The 13352-nt window shown below is 37.7% G+C and overlaps 1 protein-coding gene across 1 annotated transcript in view; it reads left to right on the forward strand.

Annotated features, from left to right (window-relative positions):
- Positions 1-1630: 1630 nt before the first annotated feature.
- The window catches only part of LOC103274153 (neuroligin-1-like), a gene marked incomplete at its 3' end in the record, with an annotated part of 198198 nt that continues 186476 nt past the window's right edge, over positions 1631-13352 (forward strand). Inside the window, exons 1-2 of the mRNA XM_021719347.1 lie at positions 1631-2444; positions 2879-2938. Of these exons, the coding sequence (XP_021575022.1) occupies positions 1952-2444; positions 2879-2938 (553 nt within the window). The remainder of the gene's footprint in view (positions 2445-2878; positions 2939-13352) is intronic.

The following is a 13352-nucleotide window of genomic DNA, read 5'->3' on the forward strand; positions in this document are numbered from 1 at the left end:
GAACTTTTGGAAGTTGCTGTATAGCACTTGAAATTAGGCTGAATAAAAAATGGTGATGGACATTTTTAAGGTCTCACCACAGGGTCTCTATTTTAGGTGTCAAAATGGTGCTTTTTTAACACCAAAAGGTAAGTAGCAAAGATTCAGTCATGCTGTGGCCCACCATAGTTCTGCACAAGAATAAGCATAATATACTCCTTACAGAAATGGGTTTGCGTAGCTAAATCTTCGATAAATGCCGGAGTTCTAAAACAGGAATAGGATGGGTCTAAGCCAGTCTTTTCTATGTTAATGTGCTTTCACAGCAAAAATATGTGAGTTAACACAGACTATTTTGGAAGAAAGACATTTATCTCCTTATTGCCTTCTGTAATGGACTGTTCAGAGCTAAAGGAACACCAGGCCGGAACCAAATCTCCTGCTGCCCTATATAGTTTTTACAATCTCCTTTTAAATAACACAATGTCAGGGCAGTCTCACTGTCAGACCAGCATTTCTTCAGGAATCTTCCCATAATATGACAGGATAGAACCATCTCTAATACAAATCAACACTATTATTTTTAAAGTAAGCACTTTAAAAGGTTGCTTGTACAAGAAAAGAGATTTTCTGAGCAGTATGTTATTTGACAGGTAACGTAAGATTACACAGTGAACATTCCATTGAAGGCTACATTTTATTCTGAAGCATTTTAAGTTGAACTGAGTAAACTGTGTTAGATGTTTGATTAGTGTTAATATGCAAGATGCCATGATTAGGTATGATTGTTTTTGTAAATCACCACACTCTTTTTGTATTCTTCCTCTGATCTCTAAAAGACAGTGAGAATAAAATTTGTAATTTAAATATGTTGACTTTGACTTAGAAATGTATTTTCACATTGCAAATTTATTGACGTCTAAAATATATAGCTGGATGGCAAATAATTTTTGTCTGCAAAACATGATGTCAACTTCTGTCTCTTTTTCAAATTATGTCTGATGCCATTTTCTCTTTTAAATTGTTGAATTTTAATTTAAGGTGGGGAACCGATAACCAAAATTTCATGCAAACTTTCAGGAGATGTCAAGGAAGTGATCTTATGAGATAGTTGTGCTTAAATAATCATAGCTAAACTTGTATTCATTTGCTTGTTCTGACTTATCTTTGGTTTTTGGTGGGGGAATGGAAACCACCTTTTTGTTTGTTTTTCAATATAAACAATTATTCTTATGGAATTTGTTTACCGTTTGCTAATTCACTATCAAAATTTTTAAAAAGATTTTCTGCTATTAAATCCTGGGGATGCTTATTGATTAATTCTGTAGTCACTTGAAGTGATTAAAGACTACCAATAAAAGAAAATTTCACACATAGCATTTAATATTTTAAAATACTTTACTGGGACATGATTCTGAAATTGCATATTTTGACAAGACCTGCTTCCACTTAAATGTAGGGAAGTTTCTCAATAGCCTTATAATCAGTTATTTCATTTACCATCTCAATCAAACTATGATTTTCTTGTGGTAGTATTTAACTTACCTGATGCTAGCCACTATTAATATATTTCTGTAGCTTGTAAAACATCTAGTTATCACTATGTCTATTTTAGCTTGTTCTGACTCATGATCTATTTTCATTTTCTCTAGGATATAGACCTGCAGCTAACTGGATTTGATTTATAAAAGGGAGATCTGCAGTCGATGCCCACTCTTGTCACACTGCTGTTATGGAAAACAGAATGGTCCATGGGATATGGTTTGATAAATAGTGATGATTGAAGATGCTGCTTCAATACATGTGAAATCAATGGGAGATACTTGCTACATGAAGCTCTTTCGCAGCTTTTCTCAACAAGTTTCCCTCTAAGAAATTGGAGGCATATTCTACCATTTTAAGGTCTTTTTCAAGTGGATATAAATACATTTGCCTCACGGTAACCAGACAACGAGACAACTAATGTGGGACCATGGCACTGCCCAGATGCATGTGGCCAAACTATGTCTGGAGAGCAGTGATGGCATGCTTGGTACACAGGGGATTGGGTGCCTCGTTGACTATCTGGGTGTTGGGATGTCTGCTTCAGGCTGGCCATGTGCAATCACAAAAATTGGATGACGTGGACCCACTGGTGACGACCAACTTTGGCAAGCTAAGAGGGGTTAAGAAGGAACTCAATAATGAAATTTTGGGGCCTGTTATTCAGTTTCTTGGGGTTCCATATGCGGCCCCACCAACAGGGGAGCATCGATTTCAGCCTCCGGAACCACCGTCTCCCTGGTCAGATATCAGGAATGCCACTCAGTTTGCTCCTGTGTGTCCTCAGAATATCATCGATGGCAGGTTGCCAGAAGTCATGCTTCCTGTGTGGTTTACTAATAACCTGGATGTGGTTTCCTCATATGTACAAGACCAGAGTGAAGACTGCCTATATTTAAACATATATGTTCCAACTGAGGATGGTGAGTTTACTGCAGGAAAAACAGGGAGATATATTTACATTTTTCTTTTCTATTCTAACAGTATTAATTCACGTGTACTCGTAGTATGCATGGCTTTTCCTGTTGGCACGTAGACATATTTTACATGCGTGCATGCCACTTTTTGTTTGTGTGTCAGTGTAGCTGTTCTTATTTTTTTTCCTGTGTCTACTCATTTTCTTTCTTCCACAGCACGTATGTTTAGGTAGAAATGGGTTTCTAATTTCCATTTCCTACCAAATGACTTCTGAGAAGGTGCATCAACATTTCCTCATTGCATGTGCAGGCTCAGTGAACTGGGGCTCTCTCGCACTCAGTCGATGCAGGAGCGTATTCAGTTAGAGAGTGGTGTTGCATGTTCCGGCGGTCTGTGATGGAGCGCCATGTTATTTTCTAGTCTTCTATTCATTTTTCAGTAAAAAGAATATCCAAGGAATGTGCCAGAAAGCCCGGCAAGAAAATATGTAGAAAAGGAGGTATGTATAAAAGTGGAAAAAAAAAATGGGGGAAAAAGCTTGCAGAGGAAGAGCAACATACTCTCCCTAAAGATGATGTGCTGATGCTGAGAAGTGAATGGTTAGGTGATATTCGGAATTTGATGAAGCTTATCGAGGAGTAGAAAGATGGCTGAGGAGCACTCTGGCAGAGTAGATAACACTGGCAAAGCTCATTGATGGGGCCTTGTGTTCTGGGGTTGGCAGCATCAGCAAGGGTTGATCTCTGCTTTGGGTTTGTGACAAGGAAGCGATACTTAGGCAATGATGTTGCCTGCAAGCAACCCAAACAGGACTGGCTTACCCACTGGTAACTTTGATCTCCGAACTCTCTTCTGCAGATGTATATTTATGTTCCTCTTAAAACGGATCGCTTCAGTCACAAACATAGTTTTTTGTTTGTTTATTCTTGGCTTCTTCTGAATACTCTAAGGAATCTCTCATCAGAAGGGGAAATTAACCATACCTATTGAGCATTTATCATTATTAAGGGGTGATATTTTTTCCCAGACAGCCAGCTTTTCCTTTTCAGTCACTCCTCCAGAAGAGAATGAGATTTTGCAGATTTTATACAAAATATTTACAGTCTTAAAATTACTTTAACATTTTTATATTTATGTTAAACAATTTAAAACATAGAGAAGTGCATGATTCAGAAGCTACAATTAAATCAACCTTCAAATCATCCTCTAGCCAGATTGAGCAAATGTAGACACTGACAGCTGCAAGCTTGCATCTGAATGTAGTTTGTCCACACTCCATTTTTATATAGCATTCAGTAAATCACTCATAGGAGAGTCTGATTTTCTATTGCAGTAAATCATCTAAGTGTTACTTTGACCTTATTCATAACTTTGTAGAATATTCAATCTTCGTGCAGAAGTCATATTAATATTCTAGTGCTGCACGTTCTATCTCTCCGTGTACTTCTAATCTCCTGGCTGGACCAAGTCACATTTTATTACAACGTCTTTGTTGGGCAGGGAGTGTCTAAATGGTTCTGTTTTATTGGGATTGCATTATATGGAAGACACTTCATATAACAAAATTCTTAACTGAGAATCTGAAGTAATTGCATGAAATTGAGTTTTGTTTTGTTTTATCTTTGCTCTTATTTCTTGAGTAATGCTGGTAGAATGGGATTTAACCTTCATTTTTTTGTGATGCCGTGATTTGGGTTAAAAGCTCAGTATACTTAAGAAGATGGATATGGAGGCAACAAGGTGTTTTAAACAACTTGAAAAAAATTCTCTTGTTTTCCTCCAAATGAGAATAACTGCAGTCATTTACATACCTTCGACTAATGTACAAACCTGCAGTGGTTATTATTATGCAGCTTATCAAGCATGTGTAATTAGCTAAGTGACTTTCGCCTCCTATCACAAAGATGTTGATTCACAAAGTCATAAATAAAAATGCTATTGAAGAATGCATAAATAGAGCATAACACATACAAATATGTATCATCAAGAAAAAGAGCACCCAAAGGTAAGCTAGTAAGTGAGAAAGCGACCTTTCTTCTCATACAACTTTGGAGGAATAAAGGATTTATTAGAAAATTATTTTTTGTTGTTCTTTGTATCTTTGGTTCCGTCCAAAGACAGTTGGCAAGAAAGTACACAGGGTGCACTATTTACCTTAACAAAGTCTGAATACTTTATCATTAGACCAGGACCAACATCTGTAGATGCCCACCTAGCCTGTATGGTTTATAGTCCAAGTATATTTTGCTGTTATATAATGTGAATTAAACATTCTAAAAAAACTACTTTGGCTTGAGATTTTAATATATCCTACTATTATTTATTATGCCCTACTAACTTATTAGATGTTTGTGTTACATCCCAAAATTTAAATAACAAAAAATTTAAATGTGATTTTCTGTATAAATCGTATTATTATTTTTTTTGTTTGAGTTGGAGTCTCACTCTGTCACCCAGACTGGAGTGCAGTGGCTGTTCCCGGCCACCGCAGCCTCGACCTGCTGGGCTCTGACGATCCTTCCGCCTCACCCTTCCAAGAGGCTGGAACTACAGGCGCGCGCTACCATACCCAGCTCATTTTGATTTATTGTAGAGATGAGGTCTCGCCAAGTTGCCCAGGCGGGTCTCGAACCTGCGGGCTCAGGCAATCCACTCACCTCAGCCTCCCAAAGGCGCGGGATTACAGGCTGAGCCACTGAGCCCGGCTAATAGTATTTTTTTAAATAAACAAAAACTAAAGTTTAGAGTTTAGCTTGTAAGTATCGGAGTAGAATTTTTTTTTGTTCTAACTTTTGGCTGTCTATTTTTTTTCTACCATGAATGATCTATTTTGGTCATTTCAAGAAATTATATTGTCCTGGGTCAAGAAATTATTAGTCATTAGTCATTTAATATGTTTATGCATATACTCATGGCATATAAACTATGAGTTCTTCAGCAGAATTCCAGGACTTTATAAATGATGGTTCAGAAACTGTGAGACTCTTTTCAAGATATAGATGTCAGGCAAGCCCCTTGTGTCCCCTCCCTCTGTGGGAGCTTTTCTGTCCTTTTAATAAACCCTGCTTTCTAAAAAAAAAATACATATGTCTATATTAAAAAATTCACATTTTGTCAATAAAATAAGGTTCAGAAAAAAAGGAATCACAAGAATAGTTGCTATGCCTTTTATCTAGATGCTAATCAAATTTTGTCTTGTTATTAAGTCTTTAAAGTGTGTATGGTCACTTCTAGAGGCAGATGGACCCCTGTCCCTGTGCCAAGGGCACTATAATCTGTGCATACTATATTCGTTCAGAAGTATTTCCTAATTGCCAATTACAAGCCACATACTATTCAAGGGAGGCAGCAATGAATGAAACAAAGAACCCTCTTCCCATAAAACTTACAATCAAGCAACTTTACAAAGAACAAAGCGCTTTCTTCACTTTGGTCTGTATAAAATCGAAGAAAATCTTTTCCCTCCTCCAAGAGATGTTGCGTTCTAATTTTAAATAGTGCTTTTGCAGTATTTCCCTGTGCAATTTAAGGGGAGGTAGACCTCATTTTTATCCATAGGCTGCCTCTTGTTTTAAAACAGATTCCAGTTGTACTTTTTAATCTATCTTTTTATATTTCCCATGAGAGTTTTAGCCATATGTTAATTACCCTCTAGATATTTATTCGGGTTTCATCCTTGAAAAATAGAAAAGAAGAATGAATGCTTAAAATGAGATGGCTGTCAACACTTGAACAAATAGGCTTATAACGTGATAGAAACTGGAATTTGAATGTGGAGGATAGACATCTGCTTTTGCTTATTAGATTTTTGCATAATTTATCCATCTAATCATTACAACAATTTTATGAGAAAAAATATTACTATCTCTGTCTTACAAGTAAGAAAGTATGTTCTGATAAGTTAGGTATTCTGCTAGTAAGTGGTGGAAGCAGGTTTGGTGTTAGTTCTTACTTACGTTAAATGTGTTTTCGTTATGTGAAATGACCTGTAATGATTTCTCGAACAGAGGGAGGCTTGCATCTCTGTACCCTGCCTTTGTCTTTGTCTTCCTTCCTTCCTTTGCACATTCAAATATGTAATGACTTCTTTTAATTCTATCAGTTGTCCATACTTTAGACAGACTTCATGCTCACCTTATTAAATTTAATCAAGCCCAGGTTGGCGACAACTTTCCAAAAATATGCTCAGTCACCCTCTTGGTGAAGACTTTAATACTACTACACATGCTTGCTTGGTCCAGGCTAAGATTCCCACATATTCCTCCTAGCTACGATCAAGGTTCTGCCTTAACTTGCTTAAGTTTCCCCTTGTTTCCCTAAGTTGCTCTCTTGTGAGAACTGAGAACAAACAGTGCAGTAGTCAACTATTAGGCGGTCAACATGAGAAGGAGAAACAAGGGATCCAGAGAATTCACAAGCAAATTGATAGGTCAGTGGACACTATAGAGTTGTGTAGTCTTGTACTTTTCTAGCACTTTAACTAGTATTTGTATAACTATCTGAGCTAAATACAGAATTAGTTTTTATTTCTGCACTTGTGAGATATTATTGACCTGAATTTTTTCATCTGCCTCAATTTTTATTGTGCAAAAGATTAAAAACTTTATAGATGTCTGGGGTACCATTTTTTTTTTTTTTTTTTTGAGTTGGAGTCTCACTCTGTCGCCCAGACTGGAGTGCAGTGGCCGCTCCCGGCCACCGCAGCCTCGACCTGCTGGGCTCCGGCGATCCTTCCTCCTCAGCTTTCCGAGTAGCCAGAATTACAGGCGCGCGCTACCATGCCCGGCTAATTTTTTGATTTATTGTAGAGATGAGGTCTCGCCTGCCCAGGTGGGTCTCGAACCCGCGGGCTTAGGCAATCCACTCACCTCAGCCTCCCAAAGGCGCGGGATTACAGGCTGAGCCACCGAGCCCGGCTCTGGGGTACCATTTTTTACTCCTTGAGCATTTTGCTCCTGATTTTCAAGCATTTTACATTTACATGCTCTGGTTAATAATAGTCTTTACTAGAGGTGATGTTGAGTTTTTCAAGAGCCTTGTCCAAATATTTTGGGTTTAATTGGTTGTTTAGTTAACCTAGGGATTGATTTTCCCTAATTAAATATGTATAACAATGATTCCTATCATTGTCATTGTATTTCAGATTTTAAAGGGGATTATATTGCAGAATGCTCTTCCTTTGTGTTTATACATTTATAACTTATTTATTCATTTGACAACTATTTGTTGTGTGCTTACTCTGTGCTCATTATTGCTGTACATTCAATGATTACATCAGTAAAAAAAAGAGGACAAAAAACCTCGCCTGCCTTCCTGATGCTCATGTCTTAGTGTGTAGAGACAAACTGTAAACAGCAAACACAATAAATATATACATTAAAAAGGTGTCAGAAGGTGAGACATAAGCAGAGTATGGAGGATCAAGAGTGCTGGTATGGAGGATAAAGGTGATTTTAAATAAGACGGTTGGGGTAGATTTCATCTGAGCAAAGATCTGAAGGAAATGAGGTGGAATCTGGAAAAAGAGTAAAGCAAAGAACTGGTGCAAAGGAACTGTGGGAGGTTGATTTGCATATTTAAGGAAGCATGAGGGGTATAACATATCTGGCAGTGAGGGAGACAGGGGGAGACAGTGAGATTCAGTGACTTCATGCTTAAAAGGCCACTCTGGCGGACGTATAGTGAGTAGGCTGTGGGAGAGCATAGAGAAGTGGGTGCAGCAATAGGAGGCTCCAGACAAGACCTGGCCATGATCTAGGATCAGACCAAGGCAGTAACAATGAAAGTGGTAGATTCTCTATACATTTTGAAGATCGCATTTCTGATCAATTTGCTGTGGGCTGTGAAAGTAAAAGAGGGGCCAAAGATGATTCCTAGATTTGTGCTCTGAATACCTGAAGCAACAGATTTATTCTCAGTTAAGATGGAAAAGGAGGAATGTAGAAGGTTTGGGGAGAAGCAGAGTGGAAAGATGGTAAGTTTCGCTTTGGACATGTGAACTTTGAGGGGTCCCTTGGACACCCAAGTGTAGACATCAAGGAATCAGTTTCTTGAACCAATATCTGAAATCAAGTTTGGGAGAGAGAAGTCTAGGTAGAGATAATAGATTTGGGAGTCCCTGTAATACAGAAGGTAAAGATTCAAAGTCACAGGTTAAGTGAGAACAAAAGAAAGCGAATAAAGCTAGAGAAATGAAAAAGGCACCAAGGATTAAGTCATGGACACATTCCAACATTATGAGGTCTAGGAGAAGAGAAGGAAAAGCAATGGAGACTGAGAAAGAGTTATACTTGAGATGGGAGGTAAAGCAAGATTATTTTATTGGCCTGGAAGTTAAGTAAAGAAAATGCCTCCAACTGAATACAGTGATCAACTCTGCCAAGTGAACTTTTGTGGGGCAGTATTGATTTTATATACTAGAGTGAGTTGAAGAGAAAATTGGAGAATATTTGGAGTAACTTAGCATATGTAATTATTTTAAACCATTTGCTTTTTTAAAAGGGAGCAGAAAAATATGAAGAGTGAAGAAAATAGAGATTGCTGTTGCTATTGTAGGTTAAGATGGAAGAAATAAAGAAATACTGGCATATAGCAGGAGAGGAACAATATAAAATTGTAGGCCAAAGATGGTAGAATTGCTGGAACAATGTTTTGAGTAGGTAAAAAAGATGGAATTTAGTACCTCATTGGAGGTTTTGAATTTAAAAAGAACATGAGTAGATAACATGTAACTCTTCCTAGAGTACATGAGTGTGAGTGCATGAGTGGAAGTGATAGTGGGGTTATGATCATATTGAATTGTTTCTATTTTAATTGATGTATAAATATTAAGGGAAATGGAGATAGAATTAACACTGATGAGTTCTTCCTATGGTCTAGACATTTGACCTTATTAATTGTCAATTTATTTGATACCACAACAACCCTGAGAGGTTTTCATCCTCATTTTACAGATGTAGAAATGGAGCACTAAAGAGGTGAAAGTATCTTGCCCATTGATTCTTAATTTGTTGGTGACCAACTGACTATTTCTTTTAAGAGGACTATTTTAGAATGGGGGATCCAAAGCAAAACAACCAAAACAGCGCAACAGCCATAGTCACAATCCTGTGTATATGGCATTCTGGATCAAATAGAAAGTAAAATTGGTGGCCAGTTTGCTGGTAGAAAAATCACTACACACTGAAATAATTATAACAGCTGGTTCATTTGGAGTTTGAAGATGAATGTGAAACCTGATTGAACCTGAGGTCTGGCTTCATATTTGAATTAGTATCTACAGACAGATGTGGCTGCGTCTTCTAAAACCTAAACAGCTTAAGTTGAAACTGTGAAATGAAGGAGATCTAAAGGGTTGTAAAGTTTTAAAAGAACAACATCAATTGTTCCATTGTTTACTGATAGGCAGAGACAGTCTCCTGAAGCAGATGATTAAAAGACCATTATAGCTGTCCAATTCAATTTTTTCGAGGAATAAATACGTTTTTCTTATAGAAACTGGGGTTGAAGTTGAGAACATTTAAGACTCATGCCGCCAGCAAAAAGAGTTATGCTACAAAATAAATTCTTTGTAGAAACTGCTATTCCTGCTCTTATTCAACGTAATATCTTTTTCTTGCATATTGTTTTGACGTATAGGACATTCCGTGGGCTTAATAATTAGGATGCAATCTTTGCTTTAATTGACTTCTATATTATTTACCATTATGGATTTTGTTGATAATATTCTAGCCTTTAATATTTCTTTTATGAATACTCTTCTCCTTCTTCCCCCTATGGTAGTGCATGCTGAAGTAGTTAGGACATAACCAAATTCAAAAATCATACCCATATTCAAATTTGTTAGTAAGAATTACACAAGCTCATTCTGGGTTTGCTCGTCAAACTCTGGACCACATATGGGAACATAATTTCTAATCATACATCTTCACATAACCTTTTGTAAGTGGACAGAGTACTTTATGTAACATTTCCTATATAATTGCCTAGGGCTGCTGTAGTGTGTTACCACAAACTGTGTGGTAGAAAATAACAGAGATTTATTCTCTCAAATTCTGGAATTGAGAAGTTTAAAATCAAGGAGTCGGCAGGGCTGGTTCCTTCTGGAGGCTCTGGAGGGGCATCTCCCTGCCTCTTCCAGGCTTCTGGTGGTAGCCAGCAGTCCTTGGTGTTCCTTGGTTTGTAGTTGCATCTCTCCAATCTCTACTTCTGTTGTCACCGGCTTTCTTGGCTTTCTTCCCTGTTTTCCTGTGTCTCTGTTCATGTGGTCTTGTATATAGATGCCAGTCACTAGATTTAGGGCTCATTCTTATCCAGTATGACCTCATCTTAATTACACTTGCAAAAACCCATTTTCAAATAAGGTCATTGTATTCCTTTGCTGGATTGCCATAACAAAGTACCATAAAGTGCATGACTTAAACTACAGAAATCTTTTGTTTTAAAGTTCTGGAAACTATAGTCTGAAATCAAGGTGCGGGTTGGTTTGGTTCTTTCTGAGAGCTGTGGACCTCTCTCCTTGGCTAGATTGCTGTCTTATGCCTGTGTCTCTTCACATGGTCTTACCCTGTGTGTCTGTCTGCGTTCAAATGATCTATTTTTATAAGGACACCAGTTATATTGAATTATGGCCCAGTCTAATGACCTCATTTTAACTAACAACATCTGTAACAACTGCATTTCCAAATAAGGCCACATTCTCAGGTGCTCAGGTTAGGACTTTAACATGAATTTTGTGGAGAAGCAATTCAACCCATGACAGTCACATTCTGAGGTTCCAAAGGGCCATAAGTTCTTGGAGGACACTGAGGACACTTCCACTTTTTGCCGACTGAAATCCAAGAATGATCTCAAAATGGGGTAACCATTATGCCCATTTTAGAAGTTGAAAAGCTGTTGCTTATTGGAGTTAAATAATTTGCCTGAGGTCACATGACAGTTAGGAGTGCTGAGGTTCCTGTTCAAATCAAAACTCAAATTTAATGTGATATCTGTCTTTATCGTAATGGTCCCTCCTACAGATATGAATTCTCTTTGCTTTTCTGACAAGTTTCTTTCATTTGTTTTTCAGTATTTTTCCATAAAGATAGGGTACTATGCATTAGTCCATATGCTTTTAAATATCCAAGTGTTTGACTTTGTGTCAACAAAATGACTTGATTTTTTTAATATATCTCTTGAATTTTAAACATTTTATCCAGATGGTTGCTTACATGCAAACATGGTTTCAGTTAAAATTAACATCCTACCAATTTAAAACTGTAGTGGTATTGCTTTTCAGTTCTGTTTCAGTTGTCACATTTAGGCAATTGAGCAAAGTTCTTTTTAAAATAATTTTTAAGCTCTAAGTCTTTGTTTACTGTAATTCTGTTCATCTGATGGTAACATTAGAGCAATTTAATTATAGCTCATAGTTTTGCATAAATCATGCAAAATGTTGCAAAAAATCAGATTTAAACAATGACAAAAAGAAATCTTAATAAAAGGATCTGGGATCGACACAACCATAATAATAATTTTCAAAGGTAGAAAAATCTGATTAATCAGCAGTGGTCTTAATTTTCTGCTGCCTATTTCAGGACTGAAGGAAGAGGTCTTCACCTCTTCTTCCTTGTGTTGTTTTTTGAGGCAACAATCTTTGAAGTAGTTATGCCAAAAAAGGAAAAAAAGAGATAAAAGACATATTGTCTTCTTGTCTTAGCAGATGATACAAAGACACCTTTCCATTTCTCTTCGTCTCTCACAATGACCCCAATTCTCTTTTCCCCAAAAGTTTTGGAGCCCTTCTTCTAGATTCTTTTTTCCCAGTTCCTCCAACTGGAAAGTGAAATGAGGAAGAGAGAGGCCTGGGGATAAGTGTGAATAGCACAGGTTGACATTAGGGCAAATCATGTAACCTTGTTGAGTAGTAGTGACTATCACTGTTCCCAGGAGAGAAAGAAGGCACCCTGGGTAAAATTATTGAGGACATAGATATGCTTTCTGATTTGGACTCCTAGGCCTCCCAGGAACAGACATGCCCCATGGGAGGTCTCTTAAAAGAGGAATGCCTCTGGCTTGCTTTAACTCTTCATTTCTGCTAAGTTCTCACTCCCCGTCTTCCTGAACTCACTGTCTTTCCTGGAAGTGAGCAGAGCAGGAGGTTTGCAGCTCTAAGTTTTCTTCAGAAAGGATTGATGTGTTACTTGGGCACCGTGATTTTACAAGCAAGGCAGATCCTGAGGTTTCTGAGCTGCTCCAAGACAGGTGGCCCAGTAGCCCCAGTGCCTCCCGTGACCCATCTCTGACTTCCCGCCAACAAACACCCACATTCCCACACCCTGCACCACCAGGACAGCAGCGCTTTTATCCCTCACATGCATGTATATAGAGACTGTGCTGCAATAGCAAGGTTTCTTTTCTCTTCCCTTCTTATCTTACTTTTTCTTTTTAATTTTTTCCTTGCTGACTTCCCTCTCTCCCTCCCTTGCTCTGTCACTCCTTTTCTTCCTTTCCTTCCTTTTTCTTTCTTTCTTGGAGTATAAAGCGCATTCTCTTGCTTTATGCAGAAGTTTGGAAGTCATTTATTTGGGGAATTAATTTTAGTGGAAACTGTAATATTTATAAGTTTGAACTCTGAGGAGAAAGCTTCTTCTATAATGACTGCTTAAAATATTTTGTATTTCAGCTGCCTCTGAAAGGTTAGGCACGAGGTTTTTTTTTGCTTGTTTGTCTTGTTTTTATGAAGCCCTCTAGCCACTTCTGCTGTTTAACGAAGGACATTCTGAGGATGGGGAAAGAAAGCATAAACCCTTATGGAATGTTTATTGGAGCCTCAGACTATCATCAGGTAGTAAAAAGCACTGTCAAAAGCTTTGCTTTTCCTTATTGATTTACTTGCTGATACCTTTTTGGTGTTGATGTTGCTTTGCTTG

The sequence above is a fragment of the Carlito syrichta genome, unplaced genomic scaffold (assembly GCF_000164805.1).
Source record: "Carlito syrichta isolate Samal-C Ts95f unplaced genomic scaffold, Tarsius_syrichta-2.0.1 Scaffold314552, whole genome shotgun sequence".
In the NCBI taxonomy this organism is placed as follows: domain Eukaryota; kingdom Metazoa; phylum Chordata; class Mammalia; order Primates; family Tarsiidae; genus Carlito; species Carlito syrichta.